Genomic DNA, 27,032 nt, shown 5'->3' with positions numbered 1-27,032 from the left:
TCAACTATATGCAGAAAGAATCCAGTCAAAGACTTAAATCATAGTTAGCAATCGAGGAATTAATAAAAATTGCATCTTGTCTTTTAAAAGTATCTTTTTTTTTAAAAATAAGGAGATTTGTAATAAAACTAATTGCTAAGTTTTCAATATTAAAAAGTTACGAAAATGCTTTTATTGAAGTTCGAAATTTCTAAGACTGAACAAATTTATTATGAGCCAGCATATTATGTAACGGGTTAGAGCGAAAGTAGTATCATACGCAAAATATTAACTGTTAATTTGGTAGCAGGAATACCGAATAAATTAATCAATGTTGCATTACTCAAATCAACAATCGCAATTCGACATTTTTAAAAAGAGTAACCAAAAATTTCTGCGCTACTAAAATCAAATAGTTTTAAACTTTATTGAGATTCGTAGACTTCTAAACACTATTAATTTAATTATTATTAATTCTACGAAATCTATCTGTTTGATTTGGAGATTGATATAGCGCTAACAAAAAAAAAAACTTGTGTAGGACGGAAATTTTCGAAATTTTTGTTGAAATGGTTTTTTGTTGAAATGGAGTTTGAAATGGTAGCGATAGACGGCCCTCTTCGACCTCCACACTCGTTCAGCAGTTTCGAAAGTTTCAGATTCCCTAGTGTACGTTGCCGTGCGTAAAAACTCTCAGCAGTTATACTTTAATTTAGAATTCTCTTTTTGTTAAGAAAATTAAGACGTCAAAGTTATATATTGTAACTCAGAAATTAAGGAAGTGAGAGCTGGATTAAAAAAAAATGTTTAGTATTCAAAATTAACTAAATTTTAATTCTTAAGTTGTATGAAAATTGGTTTTAAACGACTCGAGATAACGATAAACTAAGATTTGTATGCTAAAAGTGCGTCGTAAATATTAAAGTTATCGTACTTTCTCTATATTACCTTATAATCTGCCTAAAAATGGTAAAACTTTCCTGTAGATTTTTAAATTTTAGCAAAGTGTCTGTGAAAACTTTTAACTCGTACTTTTATTAAAATCTTGTGAAAACAAATTCAGTTACCGATCTGAGTGGGTTTCATTAAATTGCATTTAACAGTTTTGTTTGTTCAAAATTCTAAGCTCTTAGAAAATTTCTTTAAATTAACGATTTATTAGTAGATAATTTTTTATTTTTAGGTCAATTAATTTTAATATTTTTGGATCAGCATATTTTTAAATTGTGTTTGGTAAACCAGAATTTTTTTTTACAAACAAGAGAAGACTATGCCGTGCATTAACTTGTAAAGTGCACATTTTATTTCATGTACTTTTAATACTATTTTTAATTAAATTCTACTTTACGACAATTATTCAAATTTTAAACTTTGAGTTTTTCCTAATTATTTTGTATCAGCTAAATTAACATAGACTTAAACTGTATATTCCACTGCTTTTTAGGCTTTATGTAATCAGTATTGTCTCAGATATTGAATGTGTAATCTATGTGTATGGCATAAAATGAAACTCTTATTATAAAATATGTATCTAACGGAATTCATAAATTATAATTTTTCATAATGTAAATGTCATTGATGTTTATTGATGCTACTCTGGTGTGTTTGATAAGAAATTTATGTATTTTTATTTTTGAAACTCATTAATCAGTGAGCATTTGACACTAAAATTAATCTAATACGCATATAAGAAAATTATTGGCGTAAAAATCCTGTCCTAACTTATACCAAACTATAAAGTATAAATTTGAATATAGAACTATATTGCTTTAGTATATTACTATGATTAATCCAAATCAGTTTTGCATATTTTTAAAGAAATATTAAAGATGCCAAAGTTTGAATAATCAGCAACCAAAATGTAAAATTTTTCTGAGTTTCTGACACTTTACTTAATTTTAAAGTGTTGTCATAATCGCAGAGTTGGTTTTATTTATATATCTAGATTGCGAACATTTCTATTTTAATAGAATTAGTAACAGAACAAATTCACATTAAACACTGTTAGTTACATTAGCAAGAAGACTAAGTTTTATTTGGATTTAAAATTTAATGAAACTGAATCTATCATTTTGGAAAGGAGGATTTTCACTTTGGATGAATCGAAGAAATCTCTTTTTCAAAGTTTAGTTTATACTAATCAAAATTAAATTCTAATGGCTTAAAATTTAATAATAACTTGAACTGCTTGGAAATTCCTTCCCCTCTGCTAGTAAAATTTCTGAATTTAGTTTTTTTTATAACATGCTGTAAAACTCTAGTAAACAAAACAGTCCTTTCACAAAGATCTGAAAATTTAATTTAAAAATTATCAGATTTAGTTGCAATATCAGTATTTATACTATTTATTACTCAGCTGCTTTTAATAATGTGGAAAATTTATCATAAACGAAATGAAAACGTTGTCATTTTTAATACTAAATTTTTTCCGGGACAAATTAGTAGTAAATGTTTAACGAAACAAATTTGTGGTAAATGTTTATATTGTATAATTGTATTGAACTAGTGTTTGAAACTTTTTACAGTAATTGAAAGAAATTTTACTCTGATATTTATACTATATATCATAAGTATTTGGTTATAGATTTTTAGTTTTTTGTAATGCTAGACTATATTAAAAGAAATTGTAAAAATCGTATCTGTGCTGTGTATTTTATATTGAAAATAAATTAATTTTTGGTTGAAAATTTTTGTTTTTAGTGTGGTTTTAATTTGCAGATTAAGGATCGGGATTAGAAAAATTCCAGTATTTAATACTCTCGCACAAAATGCAATTTTTACGGTTCTACTAGAAAGTTTTTTTCTAATATATAGTTTGGGCAAAATTTGAAGTTAAGTGTCACTCTTGCTGTGTGGCTCAGGATGTTGGTGGACTAAAGATTACGAGAGCACCTTAAATAACTTCTATAAGGAATACATTTGAACACTAGTTTTTGACATACGACCTTAGCTCTTAGCTTAACTGATTTACAACGAAGCATATGGGGGCAGGGGTAGCTTGGTCGGTAGGGCGTTCGGCCCATGTTCAAAGATCGTGAGTTGGATCGCCGCCTACCGAAGAAATTATTAAATGGTGACTGGTGCACGTTAAATCTGTCTGATCACCAATGTTTCCCGAACTAGTCCCATGTTTCCATAACAAATCTTACTTCTGTGGGTACTGATTGAAAATTGATCGTTCTCTAGTTCAGGTCAAAATTACGATTCGTGGATGTGTGAATGGGTCCGCCCTCTAAACTGGTAGACTAATATGTGTGGCAGTAGTAATATTCTTGGCAATGGATGACGGCGCTGGAAAACAAGCGCACCCCCATCGCTTTAATGGTATAAGAGAACAACTAAATATGTTTAATTCTAGTTTCAAACTGTTCAAAAAGTTTAGATTTTTCATAAAATGAACATTTTAGATTCCATCGAAATTAATCTAAGCATACTCTTTGTCAAACCAGAAAAAGTGTTTGCATAACGAAAAGTCCAATCAAAAGTTTTGGCACTTGTAGTCTCTAAGTTTAATAACTTTTTGATTTTTCCCATAGAATGCAAGCTTCTAAATTCTCTTATGAATTTTAATTTTCTTCTCGGTTAAAACTTGTCACTTTTACGCAAGTTCAATTAAATTATCTTTGATTTTTAAATACAAGGTCAAAAATTTGTTTAAAAATTTCTTTTTGTTTAATCTTATAAAATCCTTTTCATAAATTATTTCTTGTGAAGCTCTGAGTTAGATTTTCAGCAAACTTTTCAGATTTAATTTCTTACATAGTTCAACATAAATTCAAATTTGTAAACAGATTTTCAAACTTAACTAAAGGTCGGTTAAGAGGGAACTTTTATCAGTTTTGAGTAGTTCAGGTGTTACTGAAAAATTTTAATATCTTCAAAAACTGCAGATTTTATCAAATCTATATTTTAATGAAATTTAGTTTTCTCTTTAAACTACATTAGTTTGTTATTATTTTTAACCTCTCCTTTAAAAAATTAAATTAAGGTATAAAAATTAGCAATTTGTGCTTTCATTCAATATTAAAAGGTCTTTAAAAATGCATAAATGTTTGAAATATGTACCTGCAATGCACACTTACCTGCACTGTAAAACAAAAAGCGATGTTAGGATATTTTCTTCCATACTGAGCTTTCTAAACTCAGTCTTAGTCAATTTGTCCCCTTTGCGAGCTTCGATGCTTTATTTCAAATACGAGTTAGTTTTTCAATCAATACTTTTTCCCATTATTTTTGTTTGTATAAAATTCTATCTCGTTATTTGCTTAATTGAAATTTTCCTTTGGTTGTTTAAATCAAATGAAATACATTTCTTCTGAAAAAGCCGTCTTTACACTTTAAGATCTAAACTATTTGATTAAACTTTATTAACATCTTCTGATTAGCTTTTTCCAATTCGGAAGTTGTCGTCTAAAAATGAATTCTTCCGTTCTTTTTAAATTGAGAAATACTATTGTTTTCCTCATAAATTTACAAAGTTGATGCTTTACTTCGAACACTAGTTAATTTTCGAAACAATTAATGCGCTTTCATATCATTATTTGGGTCGTACATTAGTTTGATTGGAAATTATTTGAATATTTAAATATATAATTTTTGCGCCCTGACTCACGACTCATCAATTAAAAATTCCCATTTGGTCATTTGTAAAAGAAAGTATGAAAATATTTTTTTCTGATAAAGTGTCTTCGCAGTTTAAGATGGAAAATTATGAGTTTATGCTTATTTTTTGATATAACCTTTTTGATATAGCTTGCTTCCGACCCAGAAATTAAGTCAAAAATGAAGAGAATTTCACTTTTATTTCATCAGATGAAACTGAGTTATCAGCGATCGTGATAAGTTTGGTTTGCATATTAAATTAAAAATATATTTAATAATCACATTCCAATTCCTTTCTGGCAAACAGACGGGTTTTGATCTTGTCTGGTCACCTTTCTCAAAAAGGATTCATTAGATTTTAAATGTTTTGCTTTTTCTTAAATCCAATATATTTTTAAGATTCCTAACCAATGCATTTTTATGGCTTCAACTTTGAAAATAATTCTTAAATATGCACATTAAGAGTGCTTTAAATAATCTCTGGCTGAAAAATAAAATTTGTTTATCTATGCCATCGAAAAGTGAGCATTTGGTCATCTCTGTGGCAACACATGAGTTAATAGTGGGAAACTTTCTGCATCTCTCGATGATAATTACAATATACTGAACCCTAATGGCTCAGGGGATAGAGCGTTCGCCTCACAATGATGTGAACCGGGCTCGAATCCCAGTCGATACGAATTCCCCATCCGGCTTGCACCGACCAGAATGCTAACGTGAAATATCCTCAGTGGTAGATCAAGGGTTAGTCTCCTTGCCGTTAGGCTAAACGTGGGAGGTTCTCGTGGTCTTCCTCTCTATGTAACGCAAATGCTGGTCAGTTCCATTAAAAACTTCTCCACGAAGGCAAATTTCTCCCAATACTCGATCCAGGAATTCCCTTGTCTTCCGGATAGGGTTCAAAATTGCAAGGCTACGGAGTCCCAGTACGAATTCCCAAAAATTAGGTCGGCTGTTTAACGACGGTTATAAAATAAAAATGAAATCATAATGTCTAAAAAACTGTCACTTGAAGAGCAATTTAAATCATTACGTATAAAGCGCTGTCAGTTAAACTTTCTTGTGAATAAAGTGTTCTGTTGTACTTTTTTTTAAACCTAAATTCTCAAATCATTGTACAGTTGATTCATCAAATTTTCCCCCTATAATGAGCAATATAATCATTATTAGCCTAGTTCAATTAAAGAGAGACTTACAAAATCTTGAAAACAAAACTTTCCTTTATTTGAAATACATAACAAAACACCTAAAAAAAACTTAAAAAGGTAAATAATTGAAAGAATAATTTTAAAAACATTCCTAGATGCAAACTACATAACGAAAAAGAAAACAAACTCCTTCTTTAGTCAGAAAAATTTAAAATTACTCTGACAAAACATCACTTTACTCAATTTTCTGAATTTTTTGCAGCTTAATTTCAAAATTTCTTTTTTGCTGGTTGTTCTTTTCTTAGTTCAAAATTCGTCATAACATTAAAGATTCAGGTAAAGCCATGGAATTTTTTTCAGTGAGTTAAAACTTAAATGAGAGCAATAAAAAATTGTTTCAATGATTTAGACACTTTCCGGTACCGTGATCTCTTAAAAATCCCCAAGTAGAACTCTTTTTCATATATTGAGTTTAAAAATATGGAATTTCTACAGCTCAAAATAGGAACATTAATTTCACCTCAAAGTATGGGGAGAAAAACACTCTCCAAATAGCTTCGATCTGCCCAATCTAAAAACTTTCTCGCCAAAGCGCTTGCATCTGTCCTGTTGCTATGGAAACAAGAAACGCTTTTTGAAAGAGGTTCGGCTCTTGCCTACTTCCCTCACTGACTCTAGTCAAAACCTGCTTTACTTTTACCTGAAATAGTTTTAACTCGTAACCATAGTCATAGACTGTGCTCAAGCTGTGGCGAGGGAAATTCTTTAGTTAGACAGATCGTAGATATTCATATGTGTACTAAAAAGCTTCGATTTTGTTTTAAAAATACTTTCTTGCAGATATATTTATCATACACTAACAAATGAGAATTTGTTTAAACCATATAAATGTTTTGCCTCATTTTTGATGAATAATTATTATTTGAAGTTGTAGAGTGCATGTGGATCATCCATAGATGGTTTTATAATAGAAAGTGGAGGAATGTAATCTGGCCAATTTCTGGGTTGGGGTGTAGTTTGTCAAAAAATATGCCATTAGGTTTAGTTCGAAATCTTCCTTGCCACTCTTTAGGACCTGCTCTCTATTGGTCATGCGGCTGTTTGTTTAGTGAGTTCGAATTCGTAAAGGGTCGTTTCATAACGGTTTCATGTGGTGTGCTTTCGATAGTTGCCATTGCGATTTTGAAAGCGAATCTTGCCATTTCGGCTTGTACATTGGAGATTGCCACTGTGGTTTGGACTGTGGGTTTTTCCAAGGCATTCTTCCAAACCTGGAAGATGGTCTATTCATTGAACTTTGCAACTCCAGATCTCCGCCTCGATTGTTGTGGCTCTGCGCAACCCATATTGAACTGGGTGAATAATGCTGATAGTAATGCCCATTCCAATTTTGATCCTGGCAGTACACGGTAATCAGAAAGCAGATCACAATACTGAGAATCATTCCCCCAAGTCTAAACCAATGTATCTGCAAAAGAAATTTTATAAGGTTAGTCGGATGCAATAATGTATCAAAAAAATTTTACATGCATTCGGAAGTCAAAATTCTTGATGATCCCATCAAAACATTTTGATGGTTTATGTTGGTTTCAGTGCGATTCATGATGGTCCAACATTATGCATTCATGCTTTTTGATATGCCAGCAAACTTCCATCATTCCCCTGTACTTCAATGCCATAATGGTTAACCATCAAGACAAGTTTGATTCTCGTGGACCATTGGTTCATGATGGTTCCAATTATGAATTTCCATGGTGGTTTAATGGGAATTCTCTTTGGTTCTCTTAAAAATACCATTTTTTTTATGTTAACCCATCACATATCAGTCCCAATTCCTATAGTAGGATGATGGTTGTTCAGAATCATTCCAACATTTGATTTCTAAGAAACTATGATGGAAATTTTTAATGATTCAACATGAAGAAACCATCAAAACAAGTTGCTATTCTTATGTATTCATCATAAATCAGTCCGAATTCCTACATTGGAGTGATGGTTACTGATGTTAGTTACCATCAAAAATTATAGTGATTCATGATGACTATCATCAGGATTATGTTGGTCCATCAGTGGAAAACCATCAGAAATTTTGATTTTAACGGGGAAGGAAAAAAATTTATTGGAGAATATTCTCTAAAAATTTAATTAAATGCATTGAAAACGTTCAATTTTTTCTGTGCAAAGTTACTTTTTTATTTTAATTATATCCTAAAATCAGCTTACTACAATAAAAATCAAAAAACAATAAACGCAAAAAAACACGAGGGGGGGATTCTTGCTTAAGTTTGAGGGATTTTTGAGTTGAGTCTATTTTAGCTGACAAGAAGGGGGGGGGGGAGACCAAAATTGTCAAAAATATGTAATATTTGAATGACCTCCCGTATTTCATACTTATACGCTATTTCATTTGTATTGCAATAAGATATATTAACAAAAAAATAAAAGCAGAAATGTCGTCAGCTGTCAACGCAAATAAATTATACTTGAAAAAATTCTCATAATCTTCGTTAGTGTAAATCATTCTGTGAAGAGTCCGAGTTTGAACGTCTTCATTTCTCTTTTTAAAAACTAAAATAAAAATAACACACAATTGCAATTTTGCAACAAGTTAAAACTCAGATAATGATCTTTTAAAATTATGAGTCTAGTGATAAAAGAAGGGGGCAACAGTAAAATATTCTTTCCCCTCAGTTTCAGCGATAAAGTTTAGCAGCATTCATTTACATTAAAATATTTGATAATGATTCTTTAGAGTTTTTGTCTTTTCGTCTTACGGCTTTTCAAGGCGTGTGAACGCCTTGTTTATGAACGCGGTATTAAATAAACTATACATGATTTGTAAACGTTTGGTTTATGAACTACCGAAACCCATTGCTTCATAATTTGTAGACACCTGGTTTATGAACTAGTCAGCTATTAAACTGAAACTTGTTAAGAACCTCTCGAATTCATCTTCCATAATTAAGTTACATCCGCGTTCTAAATATTAAAACTAAATGAACCGAGTGAATTAAGTGAAATAAATAGAATATCCTCGTTGGAAAAATATTACCGGTCATCATGGAATTCGAAGATATCCTTCAAGAGGTGGGTGGTTATGGCCCTTTCCAAAGGAATCTGCTTTTTTTGTTCGTCGCACCTCTTTATTTTCTAAACTCGTCCTTGAGCATGGCCCTGATCTTCATTCTCACTGTGCCCGACCATTGGTGCAATGTGCCTGGGGATAGCCCCCTCATGAATATGACTGCTGTGGAGAGGCGGGGTGTGGTGGAGGCACCAGAAGATCCCTCATGCCTGATGCGGAACTATTCAGCGTTGCTACAGAATACCACAGAAGAAACTATAGAATGTCTAAATGGCTGGGAGTATGACACAACATATTTTGAAGTGACAGCAGCGTCACAGGTAAGTGATTTTTTATTTAAACCAATAATTTATTTAATTATTCAGTGACTATACGAAATGTAAATGATGAAAGAAATAGCAAGAATTTAAAAGTATAATTTTTTGATTGCATAATACATTGAATAAATGACGTTATCAGCGTATGATTTATAAATAGTTGCGTCCCTCAGTGTACCTATCGTAAAGATCCCAGTAGAACATCGAAGTCAAGCAGCATCACTGGCTGAAGGTCAATAGGAAGGTGGATGGCCACTTTGTTCAGCCTGCGTAGGGACCGAAAGTGCGCGGTATCGTTAAACTGTTCTATGGTAAAGTGCTCGACTTCGCGAGCAGGTCGTCGGGCTACCAAAGCAGGGAAGCTATCTCCCCTCTACAAAGGATCAAAATTGCGATGGCATGTCTTCGGATCATCCTCAGGGCTGCTTCCCGGACCGTCGCCAATAGCCCATTGTGCAGCTCTAGTACGATGTAAATAAAGTATATATATATATATATAGTAAAAGTTGAGAAAGTAGAAAAAGCATGGAAAAAATTATAGAACAATGGAAAAGGGTAGGGAAAGAAAAATAATAATAAAAATAACAAGAAACCGAAAAACAATTAATAAAAAACCGGAAATGTGCCCGGCGTTCCGGTTCTTTATTAATTTTGTTTCCTTTTTTTCGGTTTCTTGTTACTTTTTATTATTATTTTTCTTCCCCCCTTTTTTTTTCATTGTTCTGTAATTTTTTCCATGCTTTTTCTACATTTTGAACTTATTTTATGAGTTTTACTTACTTGCAGCTGATGAGCAGTAAATAAAACTTATTGTTTTTCTCTACTTTCTTTTCTTAATATTACTAGAGAAATATTGCCTTATTAAAGGGTTAATAAATAAAGAGAGAAAGTATGCAATATTAACATGTGCAATTATTTAAACTACATTGAATGCTAGTAACGAATGAAATACAAGGTTATTTTTATTCATTATAAATTTTAAAAAATAACTAAGAAACATTTGTAGTCGTATCGCAAATGTGTTTTCAATTAAAAGTTCTTAAAATGTTCCATAACGGTTTGTAAAATTTTTTTTTGTTTATTTACAAAATAATATGCAAAAAAATGAATAAATAATGCGAGAAAAAATAAATTAATTATTAATATAAATAAATAAAACAAAAGAAAGCATTTTTTTTAAGAAAGTTAAAAAAAATGTGTCCAGAATTGCCTCAAAAACTAATTTTTATTGTTAAAAAAGTTTCTCCCGTGTAGTTTGTTATTAGGGAGATTTCGTACTTTTACGTACGCTCCCGACTTAAGATGGATGGAATTACGAATACTCGCGTTTATTTTAGATGCTACGCTGTAGGTTATGTTTACGTGATTTACACTACAAAGACAAAGCTACAAGCACACTGTTAATAGCTGTTAGATGTTGTTTTCTGTTTAGGCCTACCTTCGAACTAAAAACATGAACATGGAATGCAAATTTGAAGAACTGTATAGCTAAAATTTAGAAACGAATCTTGTGATTTTACAACAATTAAATCATTCAATAAATAAATACTTTTCTTGGTCTTCGTTTGTCTAAATGCAGTCTTTCCGTAAGAGCAACGACTCCCGTAGTTCAACTGAAACTTTTTTTTTTTAATGAAGGGACTACAAACTATACTTTGGAATTTAGTGATTACTACACTGCTTTATAGAGACGAACTTTGCCGGAGAACTTAATTTACACCAATGTTCAAAATGGATTTAAATAAGAAATTGGCTTGCATTAAATATAAGAAAATAATTAAGAATTATTTATTCATGTTTACATGAGCCAGTTTGTTATTCCAAAACATTCTTTTTTTCAGAATTTGTTCATTTAAACTTCAGTTTTTTATGCCCTTTTCGATAGCGAATATTTAATTTAAGAAATGCATCGCCAACAAATATTTTTTAATTTTTCAATGCTCTTCTATTTCCTCTAAGAAAATAAATGCTTCCTTTGAAATAACTACAATGTTTCACGAGTCTGCATTCGCATATAAAAGTGTGATTAATTATCTACTTTTCGTAATGGCTAGTTTATGTATTAGTTATTTTAAGTCCGTAATTTCTATTAACGCTCAACTGCTGAGTCATTTTCACTACCTCCACCCGCGAGAAATGAGTTGCGTTAGAACCGTGTAAATATTCTAAACTAGCTTTAAAAGTAATTGGCAGAAATCGCTACAAACTAGTATCGAACTTCCCACTACACTACAATCTACAGAAAAAAGTAGCGACTACAGAAGACTTCCTTCAGACCACTGATTATATTCATTCTCAAAATGCAACAACAACAGGTGTCAATCCAATTTTTTTTTCTTTTCTTGTAAAATATGGAAATATACCGTTTTTCTCTCTTTAACCGTTTAACACTCTGTTTGGTTAACTCTTTCTCTAAGCTAGCCAAAAAAATATAAAGGCTGGGACAGCCTGGTTGGTAGGCTGTTGGGCCCATGTTCAAGCGGTCATGAGTTCGATCCCCGTCAGTTGAGGACTCCCGTGTAGTAAATGGTGACTGGTGCAAGTTAAATCCGTCGGGACACCAAGTTTTCCGTGTTCCCATAACAAATTATAACTCTGAAAGTACTGAATCGGAGAATAATCGTTCTCTGGTTCAGGTCAAAATTATGATCTGTGGTGATTGAATGGATGTATAAATGAGTCCGCCCTATAAACAGGGACTGATCAAGATAAATTCAGGCCCAAGGCCCACCAAATTTTCTGGGCCCCTTACAAAATATTTTGAAATTAAATTACTGAAGAGTAGTCCTAATAATGAAAAAGAATCCATTAGACTGCTTGATTCAAGAGAAACATTCTAAGAAATTTTAAAAGCAGACAATTGAAGATTATTTTTCTAAGAAAAAGTTTACCTAACTATAAATTAAAGCAAAATATAAACAAAACAATGTTATGCGAAAATAGTTTGGTGACCACAAACAATTGAAATCAGTGATTTTTGCTAAAAGTCACTGATTAGCTGAATTATTTATTATTTAGTACTTAAATCAAGACATAGTTAGCCCACCTTTAATTAGCATTTTTACTGATTTTTGAGGCCCCTCAGAAATTGTGGGCTCTAGGCCCATGCCTATTGGGCCTAGGCTATAATCAGGCCCTGCCAATAAACGGGCTATGGCGTAATGTGTGACTGAAGTGGAGCCTCTGAAAAACAAGAAAAGCACCCACTGCCTTAAATTCGCTTGGTTTAACCATGCAGGCTTGCTGATATTAGCAAGTGGCATTGGAAACAACAGCAAAATAAAAGATGTTTTTTTCTTCTAGTGGAATATGGTGTGCAGAGAGAGCCATTATCCGAGCATCGTTCTCACTCTGCAGAATGTTGGAGGCCTCATCGGTACACCTGTCACCGGAGCATTGGCAGACAGGTAATGAGCATTCCCTGAAATAATGAAAATTCTTATACTGGGTTGAAATTTACGTATACAGGTCGATTCATTTCGGAAGTTTTCCTTGAAAATAGGACGATGGCATATTGTACGCCACTATTGCGGCTCTTCGTACGCACTAAGCTGGCTGTTCGTGCGCAACTAAAAAAGAACTTTTATTGTCGTAAATTAGCTTAATTTTACGTTTTATAGTATTTATTGTAAGAAATTGCATTTGAAAAGGACCCGAAATAGAAATTTTACACCATTAACGTCTTACCTGTACAAGCTCACCCAGTTGCAAGGGCACCGGCAGGGGGGTGCAAGGAGGTGCACTTGCACCCCCTGGCTTTTCTTTTAAAAAACAATTAAAGAGATACAGAAAAACAATTTTGTTATAAAAATTTTTATTAAAAATATTTTTATTCATAAACAGATAACTAAGTAATCATTGATACAGAAACATTTAAAGAATTGTTTAATCAAACAAGAATTACAATCATGTTGTTTGCTGTCCAAATCTGTATATAACGTTTTCAATGAATTCTGAGTTATCTTTGATTCTTTTCTTATGCACACTGAACATGCACAAACTACTTAATCTCTCGTGAAACATTGTAGATCGATTCTATGTTTTGATGCTTCGCATTGTACTAAAAGTGCGTTCAATATTGCACGTAGTACCTGGAAGAGTTAGGCCAATTTTGATTGCCTCCTCTACAGCTGGATAAAACGGTGCGGCCTCAATAACTAAATCGATGTATTCGAGGGATTCGTTAGAATTTTCTCTATTCCTACACATTTCGTACCACGTAGTAGCTTCAGTGATGAAATTCGATAAGAGCAGTTATATACATGGTACATATAAAACTAATCTTCTAAAACTTCAAGATATGACGCTTTGTCCAGCTTGTTCATCGTATTCGGGTAAAGCTGTAAGAGTGAAAATGCTTTTCTTTGGGTAGAAGAAAAACGGTCATTCAAAGAAGATATAATGGAGTCCATATAAGGAATAAAGATTGACCTCCTGAAAAATTTTTCTGCGTTTTCAAAAGGCACATTCGATCTATGAACTTGTCTAGATGCCACTCGAGGTCGATTCAATTCAATACCTAATTCTTCGCAAATGCGTTCTGCTTTCATGAAAATTGCAATAAACTCTTCAGAAGCATTGTTTTGATCAATTTGCTGCACATCTATCAATTTGACTACGTAATCAGTTACTTCTTTTAGATCTGTGTTTACTTTTTGCAACTGATTGCACACAGGTTCAAGTTTGGCAGAATAAGTTGCAATAACAAAAAGCCGTACAATGTATGTTGGCGTTGTAGCAGCTGATAAAAGTATATTAACTTTCACTTTGGTGGTTTTGTTTGCCGCTTTTTCTATGAGGCTCTTAAAAGCTTTTATAATTGTAACAAACTTTTCAAAAAATCGTCTGGTACTCTTGTACTTTTCAGACCAGCGTGTTTCACAGAGTAAAGGGATGTTAGGAATTTCTTTTCGTCGCGCAAGGTACTTTCTCTGAGAAGCTAATAATTTCCTTCGTTGTCCCTATACTGTTCTGTACTCCCTTAACGCGGTTTAAGTCGTTGATCACGAGATTCAATACATGATTTGCACAATGGAAAAAACACAGCTCTAAGATATTTGTCTCGAATCAATTTTTGAACGCCCCCTTCTTGGCCAGCCACAAACACGTTAGTATACGAAACTACTGTTTGTAGTTATTGGTGTTTCAAAGTCAGTAGCTATGCCAACGCCTTCAGTACAATTACTCGTGGCAAAATTTGCAAGTACAAGAAATTCGTGCTTTTTTTTAAAAAAATATCTTGTTAATAATGAAGAAATGAATCTTGAAAAAAATTAAAAGATGAAAGTATATGTAATAACAAAACAAAATGTAATAACAGAATATTTTTAATTTTTTTTCTTTTTTTGGGGAGGGGATTAGTTTGTTAGAGGATTGCACCCCCTTTTATATTATTCTGCCGGCAGCCTTGCCCAGTTGGTCGCCAAATCTTTAAATTACAACGGGGTAATGCAGCGAGCTAGCGTTAACGATTAATAAAATTAAAAATATCTTTGAGGTGAACACCTCAAAGTTTTTTCTTTTTTTTCGGCATTAATTGTGTGTGTACCCTCTACTAAATAAAATGGAGTTGAAAACAAAGCAAGGAAGAAAAATATAATCAGTATGAAATGCATTTTATATCAAAATAAATCAAGAAAATAACGTAAATATGGAAATACATGATATGCCGTGTAATATGCTTAGAGCAGTGATTCTGATATTTTTTTTTTGTCGCGACACACTTTTAACCATTTAAAATTTGACGGCACAAAAAATAAGTTTAAAAGTTTACTTACCTGTGTAATGCTCTGAGTAAAATAGTTTATGATAACAATTTTGAATGTGAAATAAAATAATATGTACTACAAATACAACTGTACTTTTATTAAAGGATAAATTACAAGTTAACTGTTATTATTTTAATTTTTTTTGTTATTTATTAATTGTTAGCTTGTTTTTTACAGTTATTAATAGTTAGTTTTTTTTATATTAACTGTTATTTTTTGTGATTCCTTGTTAACTTGTTTCTTTGCCAATTATTAATTGTTAGCTTGTTTTTTTTTCTTGTTAGTTATCGTTTATTAACTTGTTTTTATAACTATTAATTGCATCTTATTTCAATTGTTACCTTTTATTTCCTTTTTAAGGTTAATAATTTAGCTTGCTTTCTTTAGTTAATTAATAATTATAATAACCATTAACTTTCCGACTTATTTTAACATTTTAAGATTGTCAGAGACAGGACTTTCACCGTCAAAGATGTTCACGCCGTTAAAGCGTGGAAAAATTATAAAAAGTATTTATATATATATATATATATATATATATATATATATATATATATATATATATATATATATATATATATATATATATATATATATAATATATATATATATATATATATATATATATATATATATATATATATATATATATATATATATATATATATATATATATATATATATATATATAAATATATAAATACTTTTCTTTCATTTAAACTTTACACACAATAAAAAAGAAGCATCATAATTTTTACCACACCAAAGTGCAGCAGCATAGCTGTTAACATTCACTGGTTTAGAGATACGGAAAATGTATGAAAATTATGGAAAATTATTAATAAATTAAACCGATTAGAATCAGCGAACTGAGACCTCAAAATACACTAGTGTATGGAATTAAGAGAATGTGCATACTCGGTCGATTAACTCTAGAACTACTGAACCGATTTTGATGAAATCTGATATATATATATATATATATATATATATACAATACAAAACAAATAAACATTCAACAATTTTGTAATACACACGCATGATCGTGCGCAACACTCGTTGGAATCGGAAGGTATGTAACAGCAGTTGCAGAATAAACTAAAAAAAAAAAGAGTTAAAAAGGGGTAGGGAGTCCCCTCTTACAGATATACAGGCCTTGCAGCGTGATTTCATACTTGGAGATAAGACAGTTCATCATTTCCTGTGGCCTGAATTGTAAAGTGGCAATTTCATACCTTCCGACTCCGACAAGTGTTACGCACGATCATGCGCGTGTATTACAAAATTGTCGATTGATTATTTGTTTTGTATTGTATCAATATATATACATAATTTCATTAAAATCCGTCCTGTAGCTCTAGAGATAATAAACCAAGTCTGCAAATTCTCTTTTGCACTAGTGTAGTTTAATCTCAAAACATTCATTGTGACAATATTTCGTAGAGAATGTTACAAATAATAAAAAATTCTTTTTCAGATTCGGGAGAAAGAAAGTTTTGTTCGCTGCTGTGTTCCTCATGTCTGTGACAGAACTGTTGTCCATTTTGAGCACAAATTTCTATCTCTTCGCTCTCATCAGAACAATCAATGGTCTCGCCTTGACATCGGTTTTTGTCCTTCCATTCATTCTCAGTAAGTATTACATTTTCTTCTTTTCAGTATCAGTCGCTGCAAATGAGTATCAATTACAAAAACCCGATACTTTTTCTCAATTCCTGCTCATTAGTTCTTCACACTCTCCCTATTATTATCTTGTTCACATTTTCAATCGTTAAATAAAATACTTTTTAATTCAACTTCAAAATACATTCTTTTTTTAAAAACTTGCAGTGGATGATGCTCGATGTTAAATACAGTTTTTTTTCAAATTATTAATTCATTCGTTAAATAGGGATGAGAGAGAAATGAAGCGGAATTTTCTAATGGGTTAAACGTTAGTCACTGTTTGAAATTTTTCTTTAAGCGATTCAGTTTTTCACATATTTCGAAAATAACATCAGTGATAATTTCTAAAGTATTTGAACAAAAAAATAGTTTATTGCGCACATTTAAATATTTATTTTATTTTTATATTCGATGTAACAGATAAAGGTTTGAAAATGATTTTAGCATTAAAATAAAACGGCAAAAATGAAAGAAGTGACTCACAAAACTCAACTTTAACAAGCCCTTTTACTGATTTATAAGATTATGAGGTATTATTTTTATAGATTAGCTGGCATGTATGTCATAGGTCAAGTGTCTGGCTATGAGGGGTCTTCCTTCTTCTTGAAATACGCAGCAAAGTGCGCAACTCAATCGCGCAACAAAATTACCAGATATACAAAACAAAAATAATGATGGGTACTGTAAAATTCATACACAAGCTATAAATACAGATTAAATAAAAGACGCAGTCAAGAAAGAGTTATATTTTCACAAATTTGTTTTGCGATTCGATATTGCGTTGTTAAATTCATTTGTTGAATTCACTAACTTAGTTTTTTGCAGCAAGAAAAGAAATATCTTTTCTTGCAACAAAAGAGAGAAATATAAAACTTTTGTTTCTTTTCTGGAAACAAAAAGCTGAAACAAAAGGAGCTTTAATTTGGGCGGAAATAAAAGATTTAAAGCAAAAAGTTCACCTAAACAAACTGTTTTATATTTCGCTTTTAATTATGCTTATTAATTAACGCCATTAGAGCCATACTTTAGTTGCAACGAATCCTAAGCCTTTATGCGTTATATATGGGTTTCATCAACGGATGTGCGCGTTTTGTCAGCGGAGATCACCTAGAAATGAAGTTGGACTGTTCATAATTTAACCTAAATTAATTTTTTTCTCAAATATACTTCCTCCCTTTCCCCCATACTGAGATTTTTTCTTCTTCATTATCTACTCTTTAGATTTTATAATTTATACGAGTTTATGTGAGAATATAAAGGATTTAAAACTGTTTTGTCTCCAAATTGCATATGTTACTGTGAATGACAGAAATAGGTGACTTCCACCGGTGAATGTTAACAATTAATTACATATTCACTTTGGTAAATGCTCAAAATATATATTAGGTCTAATTAAGTGCCATTGACATTTGCCCGGTATACCCTGCAATGAAGTTTTTTTAGGTTTCAGTGTCACTGCCTGGTATACCCTACACTGAGTTCATTTTAACAGTGATTCAACACTGATTCATATATATATATATATATATATATATATATATATATATATATATATATATATATATATATATATATATATATATATATATATATATATATATATATATATATATATATATATATAGGGCATTTCTGTGATTTATTTGTTTTAAGAGTTATTCACGTGTAGCGCTAAAATGTTTAACATTCTAATATTGTCAAAATAATGAAAAGCTATAATCTTGTCAGCAGCTTACTCGATTATATCTGCAAAAAGAAGTGCTTTCTAATATTATCATAATGTAGTAATATATAAATCATTCATAGAGGCTTCACAGGATGCATATTTATAAAACTTGATTTTAAAAATAGTACCAGCATATGCACAAAGCTAGACTAAAATGCATGACTATACAGTTAGTAAAGACTTCGAATTACTAAGATTTGGCGAATGCAACAAGCAGGGGTTGGTACTAATGTGTAACGATTATTAAACATCAATTCACTAGTATATAAGACATGCTAACTCTATTCAATCTTGAGGTACCTTTTCATGGATGAAGGTTCATATCCCCACATTGGTGATCTGTGGACGCGATCCGAACGCGCAAAACAAGGTGACCTTAAGGCAGCTCTCTCGGTCTATCACAAATACTGCAACTAGTGGTATCTGTTCATTGAATTCTATCCGTGATAAAATTTTGGTGGGGGAGTATTGTGGTGTAACTACCTCTACGATTATTAAACATCAATTCTCTAGAAGACACGCCACTTCGATTAAATCTTGGGATACTTTTTGATTGAACAAGGTAGGTATATTATTCACTTTGACATTATTGTTTAATTATAGCTTCGTCATTTGAATAACTTATTTACAGTTTTAGAGCTGGTAGCCCCAGAAAAGCGCGTCAAAGTGAACGGCATCGCTAATTGTTCCTGGATGTTCGGAATGTGTGCCCTACCGTTACTCGTCTACTTTGCTCGGAGTTGGATAACCCTTGGAATATTCAACACAGCTGTTGCAGCTTCCATTTTACTCTACTGGTGGTGAGTTTATTTGAATTTCATTTTTTTACTCAAAAAATAGACTTTTTTTAAGTAGCATTTATTTTATAAAATACCGGTCTCAGCAAACAACTGAATATAGAAATAAGCGGAGGAATTGTTTTAAAAGTTCAGTGGTTCAGGCCCAACAGGAGCATGGGGTAAAATGTTATATATATATATATATATATATATATATATATATATATATATATATATAATAAATACAAGAAAACACGAAGAAAGTTAAGAAAAACATAACATAACAAATCACTTCAGCAGTGCAGTAAGAACGACACTTTAAAACCCTCTTGTTACACTCAATTTGCGCTTTTGTTTTCATATTTTGTAATCTGGCAATCTTTCTGCGAAAACATTTTTAAATCATTCTTGAAAAATTTTCTGCCCATGTAAGTTGATCTGATTTTGCTACTCGCTTTATAGTCCCTTTTAAATGTTTTTTTATTTTATTTCTGTTTTTACATTCTATTTTTACTTTTTGTGATCTATTTTATTTGTTGTTATTTTTATAAAAAAAATTTTTGAGTGCTCCTCACACTATTGTATTAATATATTTTGCTTTGGCTTTATTGATACAATATCAGAAAGCACTCTGTTTTGCGGATATAATCGTGTGGGCTGAAGAAAAGATTATATCTTTTTTTTCCCGGTTTTATTTTTCCAGTTTTTTAAAAAAATCGTCATCCTTTTTTTTTTCTTTTTTTAAATTATTATATATATTATATAATCTATTGTTTGTTATTTTTTACTTATTATTCCCCCCCCCCTTTTTTTCATATGTCTATAATTTTTCTTTGTTTTATTCTTCATTTTGAGCTTATATATATATATATATATATATATATATATATATATATATATATATAAGTTCATAACGAAGAATAAAACAAAGAAAAATAATAGACATAGAACTTATTTAATGAGTTCTGTTTACTTGCAGCTTAAGCGCAATAAACGAAACTTATTGTTTTTCTTAACTTTCTTCGTGTTTTCTTGTATTTATTATATATATATATATATATATATATATCACGAAAAGGGTGAAAAGAAAAGAGCGAAAAACAAAGAAAATTAAGAAGTTTTATTTACTGCGCATAAACTGCAAGTATATAGAACTCATAAAATAAGTTAAAAATATAGATAAAACATAGAAAATAATAACGATTAATGAAAGGATGAAAAGGAAAGAAGAAAAATTATTAAAATAAAATATTTTCTAAAGCATTTAAAAAAACTTATTTAAAAAAAAAAACATCAAAAAGCCGAAAAACAAAATAAAGAAAAGATATATAATCTCGTCATTAGCTCACACGATTATATACGTAAAAAGGAGTGTTTTTTAATATTGTATTTTATTTAGCAAAAGCAAAATATTTGCAATGCAATTTGTGTGAGGATCTCTAAAAAACCTGAAACGAAAATAAAACACATTAAGTAAGAAATATACGAAATAAAACATATCAAGCAAAACACAGGAAATAAAATGTAAGAAAAATACAGAACACAAAACGTCATCTATAAAGCGAGTTGTGAAATCAAATCAACTCACGCGAACCGGAATCTTTAAAGAATGATTTAAAATATTTTCGTAATACGATTGCCAGATTACAAATCATGAAATCAGAAGTGCAAATAGAGGTTGAAAGTGTAAATATAGGGATATTTTATGGCGCGTTCTTACTGCAGTACTGAATCTCGTTTATACAATTATGCATTTTTAATGATTTTTAGAACGTTAACATTTATTTAAAAAAAAATGAACATGATCTGCTTAGTTTACCCAGTGGTTTAGCCACGGGTTTACCCGAATTGGATTTGCTCATGGTAAAAGCATAAATTTTGTCAACAAATAAGTTTTTAGCAAGTTTATTAACAATAATAATTAATTCAATGATTTTATATAGAACTTCATTACATTGAGTCGCATTCATTTCATCTTCAAACACTTCATCGACAGGCCATTTCATCGATATACCATCGACTAGGTCGTTTCGTCGACAAGTCATTTCGCCGACAGGGTCATTTGAGCGACAAGTTGGCGACAGGGTTATTTCATCGATAGGGTCATTTCGTCGACAAGGTCATTTCGTCTACTGGGGTAATTTCGTAGGCAAAGTTCGTCAACAATATTATGCCTCTTGCACTTCTTTGTAATTTAGTATGATTCTGATGAAATTGTTTAAACCTAGCCTGATGCAAAATCTTAATAGTATGTTGAAGTCGCCAGAAAAGAAGCATTTTATTCGAAAATTGCCTTTATTCACACCACGTTGCGAAAATGAAACATTATTTTGTTTTTTACACAATTTTTTTCTAGTCATATTTAACACATTTATTTATAAGATTAATTTTTAATGTACATTATTATAGATTATCATCGCAATTGCAATAACTATTGTGAATGATTCTTGATGTAGGGAGTGAATGACGGGTGAAATTAGGAAGGAGAAAAAGACAGTATATAATGATTCTGTGAGATAATGAAACCATGTGGTCGATAGGTAATTTCAATGACAAGGTCTTTTCATTAACTGGCAATTTCAGCTGAAAAAATTAATAAAATGAAAAGAATAAAATGAATAAAAAGAAAATTATACTTATATAATTCCCCCCCCCCCCTAGTGAGTAATATGCATTAATACAGTTTAAAATCTTGTCCAAAAGAAAAAGTAAAGAACAAACTTGTACAATGATAACAAGGAATTTAATCCGAAAAACACAAATTTTTTAGATAGTTAGCTAGTAAAATTACTTCTTGTTTTATCAAAAATTTATATATTCCCTGTGTTTATACATTTATTTTTTCAAGCTCAGTTGATTTTTTTTCATATGCAAGTAATCGTTAATTGGATATTAATAAAATTTCAATATTTATATATTTTCTCCTTAAAAAATATCGATATAGGAAAAAACAAACTAAGTTTTATGAGTAGCTCCTACGAAGGTTGGTGAGCGAAGTGAGCAAGGGGCGGAACTTTGAGCGAAATGAGCAAGGGGCGGTATTATAAAAGAATGCATGCTTGAAAAATATGCATGTGGTGAAAAATAAAATGAAAATCCAACTTGGGAAACATATTGGGAAATATTGTTGATAAAACATTTTGCTCTAACCCTCTTCCTCATGTCTTTGTCAGCTATGCTGCTGAAGAGGGAAGTTTCTGACAATTAGTGAAATTTATTTGAAGAGGGATGTTTCTGATAATTAAATGAAATTTTAATTGAAACAAAAATCTTGTTCTCCCATTTCCAGTTTATTTTATTTCCTATTTAATTAATTATTTATAACGTTTTAATGCTTAATAGTTTAATATATATTTTATCCTATGTGTTCCTCAAACATTTATAAGTTCTTTTACCTTATAAAATAAACTTCGCTAATGTACAAAAAAAAAAAACTCATCATGACTCCACATCCTCGGTATGCGATGCAATCGAAATGATGTAAGAAATGGTTCCAAATCAGAAGAGGGGAGGAAACCTGTCTAATTGGTTTTTATGATCTAAAACATTTGGGGGAAAAAACGATACTTATTACAATATAACAAATAAATTGACTTTTGAGTTTAGAATTGAGGAGAGTTATCCATATGCATCTGAATTTATTCTCATTAATATTTAAATAAAATAAGATTAGCAAACTTATTTCTTTACTCAAATATTAAAATGTTTTTCTTTTCGATTTGGCAGAGAATAAAAATTTGCTTAAATTATTAAAATTTGCAATGAAAGTGTATATTTTAAAGAGTCTAGAGCACTAAGGAAAGTCTTTTAAAAAGTGCAATCGGAAATGGAAATTGTTTTTAAACATGTGTACTGAAAAACAAAAAGAAATGTTAATTTTTGTCACCAAAATGAAAAAAGTGGAATTTTGAATGTTGATAGAAATTTATTAGAAATTTTGCCCTTGTTGTTTTTGCTATGCGTGAAAATGTTTTAAATTTTTTTCTCGTTTGTAGTCTACTGAACAAACTTGATATTTTAAATATATATAAATTTTTTATTTTCATTTTTTCTGCATTTTAGTTTTGAGTCTCGTGGCTTGTTCAGGCCGAAAATAATCAAAATTTTGATTGGCGATAAGTTGCGCTAATAGTGGTCAGAAAGTATTTGAAAATTGTGTTTTCATCCTGTACAGAAAATCAGTTAAAAATTTGAGCAATTAAACTAGTCAGAAATTGATCAAATTTTAATTTCAAGATTTTTCTTGTCTTTTTTGTGGAGTAAGAGTTATTTATTCCTGCGTCCACTATTCCAGGTTTGATTTTTTGTTCATTTTCTTTTAAACAAAATGTGTCTAATTTAAATTGTGCAAGTAAAATATGAATTAATTCATCATTTATTTACCACTATTATTATTCTTATTAAATTATACTATTAGTATTTAATTATAATAATAATAGTACAATTCAATAATAGCATAATTTAATAGTATTAGATTAGAATTCAATTATTAATGCTATTATTAAATTCACTATTCATAGAAAAAACATATTTTGTGAAGAGCAAACACTAACACTTTTGCAACTTTACGCTTGTGTTTCTAAACATTTTTGGTAAGGTGAGAAGCACTTTACAATTGTAAGAGTCTACAACCGCCTCGGTAAATACCTAAACATCATGTTTGCGTTCCTAAAGTTCTTCGAACACTCGAATAGTGGTAACTAAGACTAAGTTCGATTGTTCGAATAAGCATACTTCTGTCCTAATGTTAAAGATGCTGAATAAAAAGTTTAAAATTGCAATTTAAGTGAACATTTAGAAATTACTTTTCCACTATAAAAATACCTAGAATTTTTTTTAACTTACCAGATATAATTATTAGGTCTATGATTATTTTCATTTCGGTGAGAATTCAACTGAAGTCTATGTTTTTATTAAAATGTATGTAAAAATGTTGAAAATTTTTACAGCAATAAATTTAGCTTTTTCCCTCCTTGAAATAGTGCCTAAATTTTCATTGTAATATTATTTTATTACTTTTTATTCTAAGAATCTTTTATTAATTTGATTTCATATTGAAAATAATTTGATTGCTGACGTCACATTATATTAACTGTTAATAACCATAAAGAATTTTACTTTAGTATAAAAATTAAATGATAACATTTTTCTAATTAATAATAAAAATATTTAGATTAAGTCTCTAAAATAGTTTCAGAATTACGCATGACATTATCAACGAAATGACCCTGTCGACGAAATGACTTGTCGACGAAATGACACTATCGATGAAATGACCCTGTCGACGAAGCGACTACGTCGAGGAAACGGTCTGTTGACGAGACGACCCTGTCGACGAAATGACCCTGTCGATGAAATGACCCTGTCAATGAAATGACTCCGTCGAGGAAATGGCCTGTTGACGAAAGGACCCTGTCGAAGAAATGACCATGTCGATGAAATGACCATGTCGAGGAAACGGTCTGTTGACGAGACGACCCTGTCGACGAAATGACCCTGTCGATGAAATGACCCTGTCGACGAAATGACTCCGTCGAGGAAACGGCCTGTTGACGAAAGGACCCTGTCGAAGAAATGACCATGTCGATGAAATGACCCTATCGAGGAAACGGTCTGTTGACGAAAGGACCCTGTCGACGAAATGACCCTGTCGATGAAATGACCCTGTCGACGAAATGACTCCGTCGAGGAAATGGCCTGTTGACGAAAGGACCCTGTCGAAGAAATGACCATGTCGATGAAATGACCATGTCGAGGAAACGGTCTGTTGACGAGACGACCCTGTCGACGAAATGACCCTGTCGATGAAATGACCCTGTCGACGAAATGACTCCGTCGAGGAAACGGCCTGTTGACGAAAGGACCCTGTCGAAGAAATGACCATGTCGATGAAATGACCCTATCGAGGAAACGGTCTGTTGACGAAAGGACCCTGTCGACGAAATGACCCTGTCGATGAAATGACCCTGTCGACGAAATGACTCCGTCGAGGAAATGGCCTGTTGACGAAAGGACCCTGTCGAAGAAATGACCATGTCGATGAAATGACCATGTCGAGGAAACGGCCTGTTGACGAAAGGACCCTGTCGACGAAATGACCCTGTCGATGAAATGACCCTGTCGACGAAATGACTCCGTCGAGGAAATGGCCTGTTGACGAAAGGACCCTGTCGAAGAAATGACCATGTCGATGAAATGACCATGTCGAGGAAACGGTCTGTTGACGAGACGACCCTGTCGACGAAATGACCCTGTCGATGAAATGACCCTGTCGACGAAATGACTCCGTCGAGGAAACGGCCTGTTGACGAAAGGACCCTGTCGAAGAAATGACCATGTCGATGAAATGACCCTGTCGACGAAATGACTCCGTCGAGGAAACGGCCTGTTGACGAAAGGACCCTGTCGAAGAAATGACCATGTCGATGAAATGACCATGTCGATGAAATGACCCTGTCGATGAAATGACCCTATCGACGAAATGGCCTGTCGACGAAACAACCCTGTCGAGAAAACTGCCTGTCAACGAAATGACCTATTCAATGAAATGACTTGTCGATGAAATGACCCTGTCGACGAAATGGCCCGTTGACGAAACAACCCTGTCGAGGAAGCTGCCTGTCAACGAAATGACCTAGTCAATGAAATGGCCTGTCGATGAAATGGCCTGTCGATGAAATGGCTTGTCGATGAAATGGCTTGTCGATGAAATGACTTGTCGATGAAGTGATTGTCGATGAAATGAACCGGACAATCATTTCTTTTATATTATAAATCAACAAAGCAGATGTTTTTTTCATTAATATCCAAATCGAAAAAATTCAAATTAATGTTATCATCAAGATTATGAAGCAAGATTAATTCCTCGGGGTAAATATTATTTTAAAAAAATAGTATAATCTTAAAAATTGAGGATAATTAAATCATTAATAAATCTAAAAACACATTTAATATGAAGAGTATAATTTTTTTCATAATAGAGCAAAAATAAGTTTGCTAAGAAAGATGAAAAATTAGATCCTTGTGGTATTCCATCAATTTAAGTAAAAATATTTTTTCTGTTTTAAGTATGATTATAAAAAAGACAAAAATTGATCAGAATTTCCCAATCATCAAAATCGCAATTAAGGATATTTTTAAAATCACAGTAATAACTCAAAAGAACATCTTTTAGTTTAGAAAGGGGAATGCTATTGAAGAGATCCTGGAATTCAAAAGCTGCAATAGAATTGATTTTTATTTTGTTTAATAAATTCTAAAATCGGTTGATTATTAGTGATAATTTAAGAAAAACCTTCTTTAATATTGTTAATAATTCCATTTAAGTAGTTAGAAAAAATGATGGCAGGTTTAGTTAAGTAAGTGTTAGACTCATATGAGATTGTTCTAAATTTTATCGGACTTTTATGAAATTTTGGACTGATAATTAAGTAATTATATTGTATGTTAATAATTTTGGTTTTTAACCTCATATATAAAGCTAAAATTTTTTTTAACGATAATATATATTTTTTTAAATTACTAAGCTTAAAATTATTGCTATTTTTTAACTCTTTATTCAAAAGTTCAACATAAAATTTTTTACAGAAAATTGCATAATTATTGTAAGCTTTGTCTAGGGGGGTAATTAATTTTTTTTTTTTGTAATTGTATAATTGATCGAAGCATTTTAAAAAAATGTGTTGAATTTTTCCTGTTCTTTAAATTTTCCTTATTATTTAAAACAAAGTTTTTAAAGTAATAATAAACATCCCATTCCATTCTGTCAGCATACTTGACGGTAAAGAGAATCTATTTGATATCTTTAAACAAAAACTATTGAGATCATTAAGAAAGTATTTTAGAATTTTATTAACTGATATATGATAAAGATTTTTTCCTTTCATCATTATATTCCTAATTTCTAAGTTTTCTATAATATCTAAACTACCAGTAATAATATGTTTGTGATGTTTATCAAACA

At 31.3% G+C, this 27,032-nt stretch overlaps 1 protein-coding gene across 1 annotated transcript in view; it reads left to right on the top strand.

Moving 5' to 3' along the window:
* The first annotated feature begins 8,441 nt into the window (after nucleotides 1–8,441).
* LOC107447792 (solute carrier family 22 member 21) overlaps nucleotides 8,442–27,032 on the top strand; it is a 32,277-nt gene continuing 13,686 nt past the window's right edge. The window contains exons 1-4 of the mRNA XM_021145578.4: nucleotides 8,442–9,134; nucleotides 12,435–12,538; nucleotides 16,377–16,531; nucleotides 18,922–19,090. Coding sequence (XP_021001237.3) covers nucleotides 8,790–9,134; nucleotides 12,435–12,538; nucleotides 16,377–16,531; nucleotides 18,922–19,090 — 773 coding nt within the window. The 5' untranslated portion in view covers nucleotides 8,442–8,789. The remainder of the gene's footprint in view (nucleotides 9,135–12,434; nucleotides 12,539–16,376; nucleotides 16,532–18,921; nucleotides 19,091–27,032) is intronic.

Source organism: Parasteatoda tepidariorum, chromosome 7 (assembly GCF_982258835.1).
Source record: "Parasteatoda tepidariorum strain Cologne lab strain chromosome 7, Ptep-v5.0, whole genome shotgun sequence".
Taxonomy (NCBI): domain Eukaryota; kingdom Metazoa; phylum Arthropoda; class Arachnida; order Araneae; family Theridiidae; genus Parasteatoda; species Parasteatoda tepidariorum.
The sequence above is the reverse complement of the archived record's forward strand: the minus strand, read 5'-3'. Positions and strand labels throughout refer to the sequence as shown.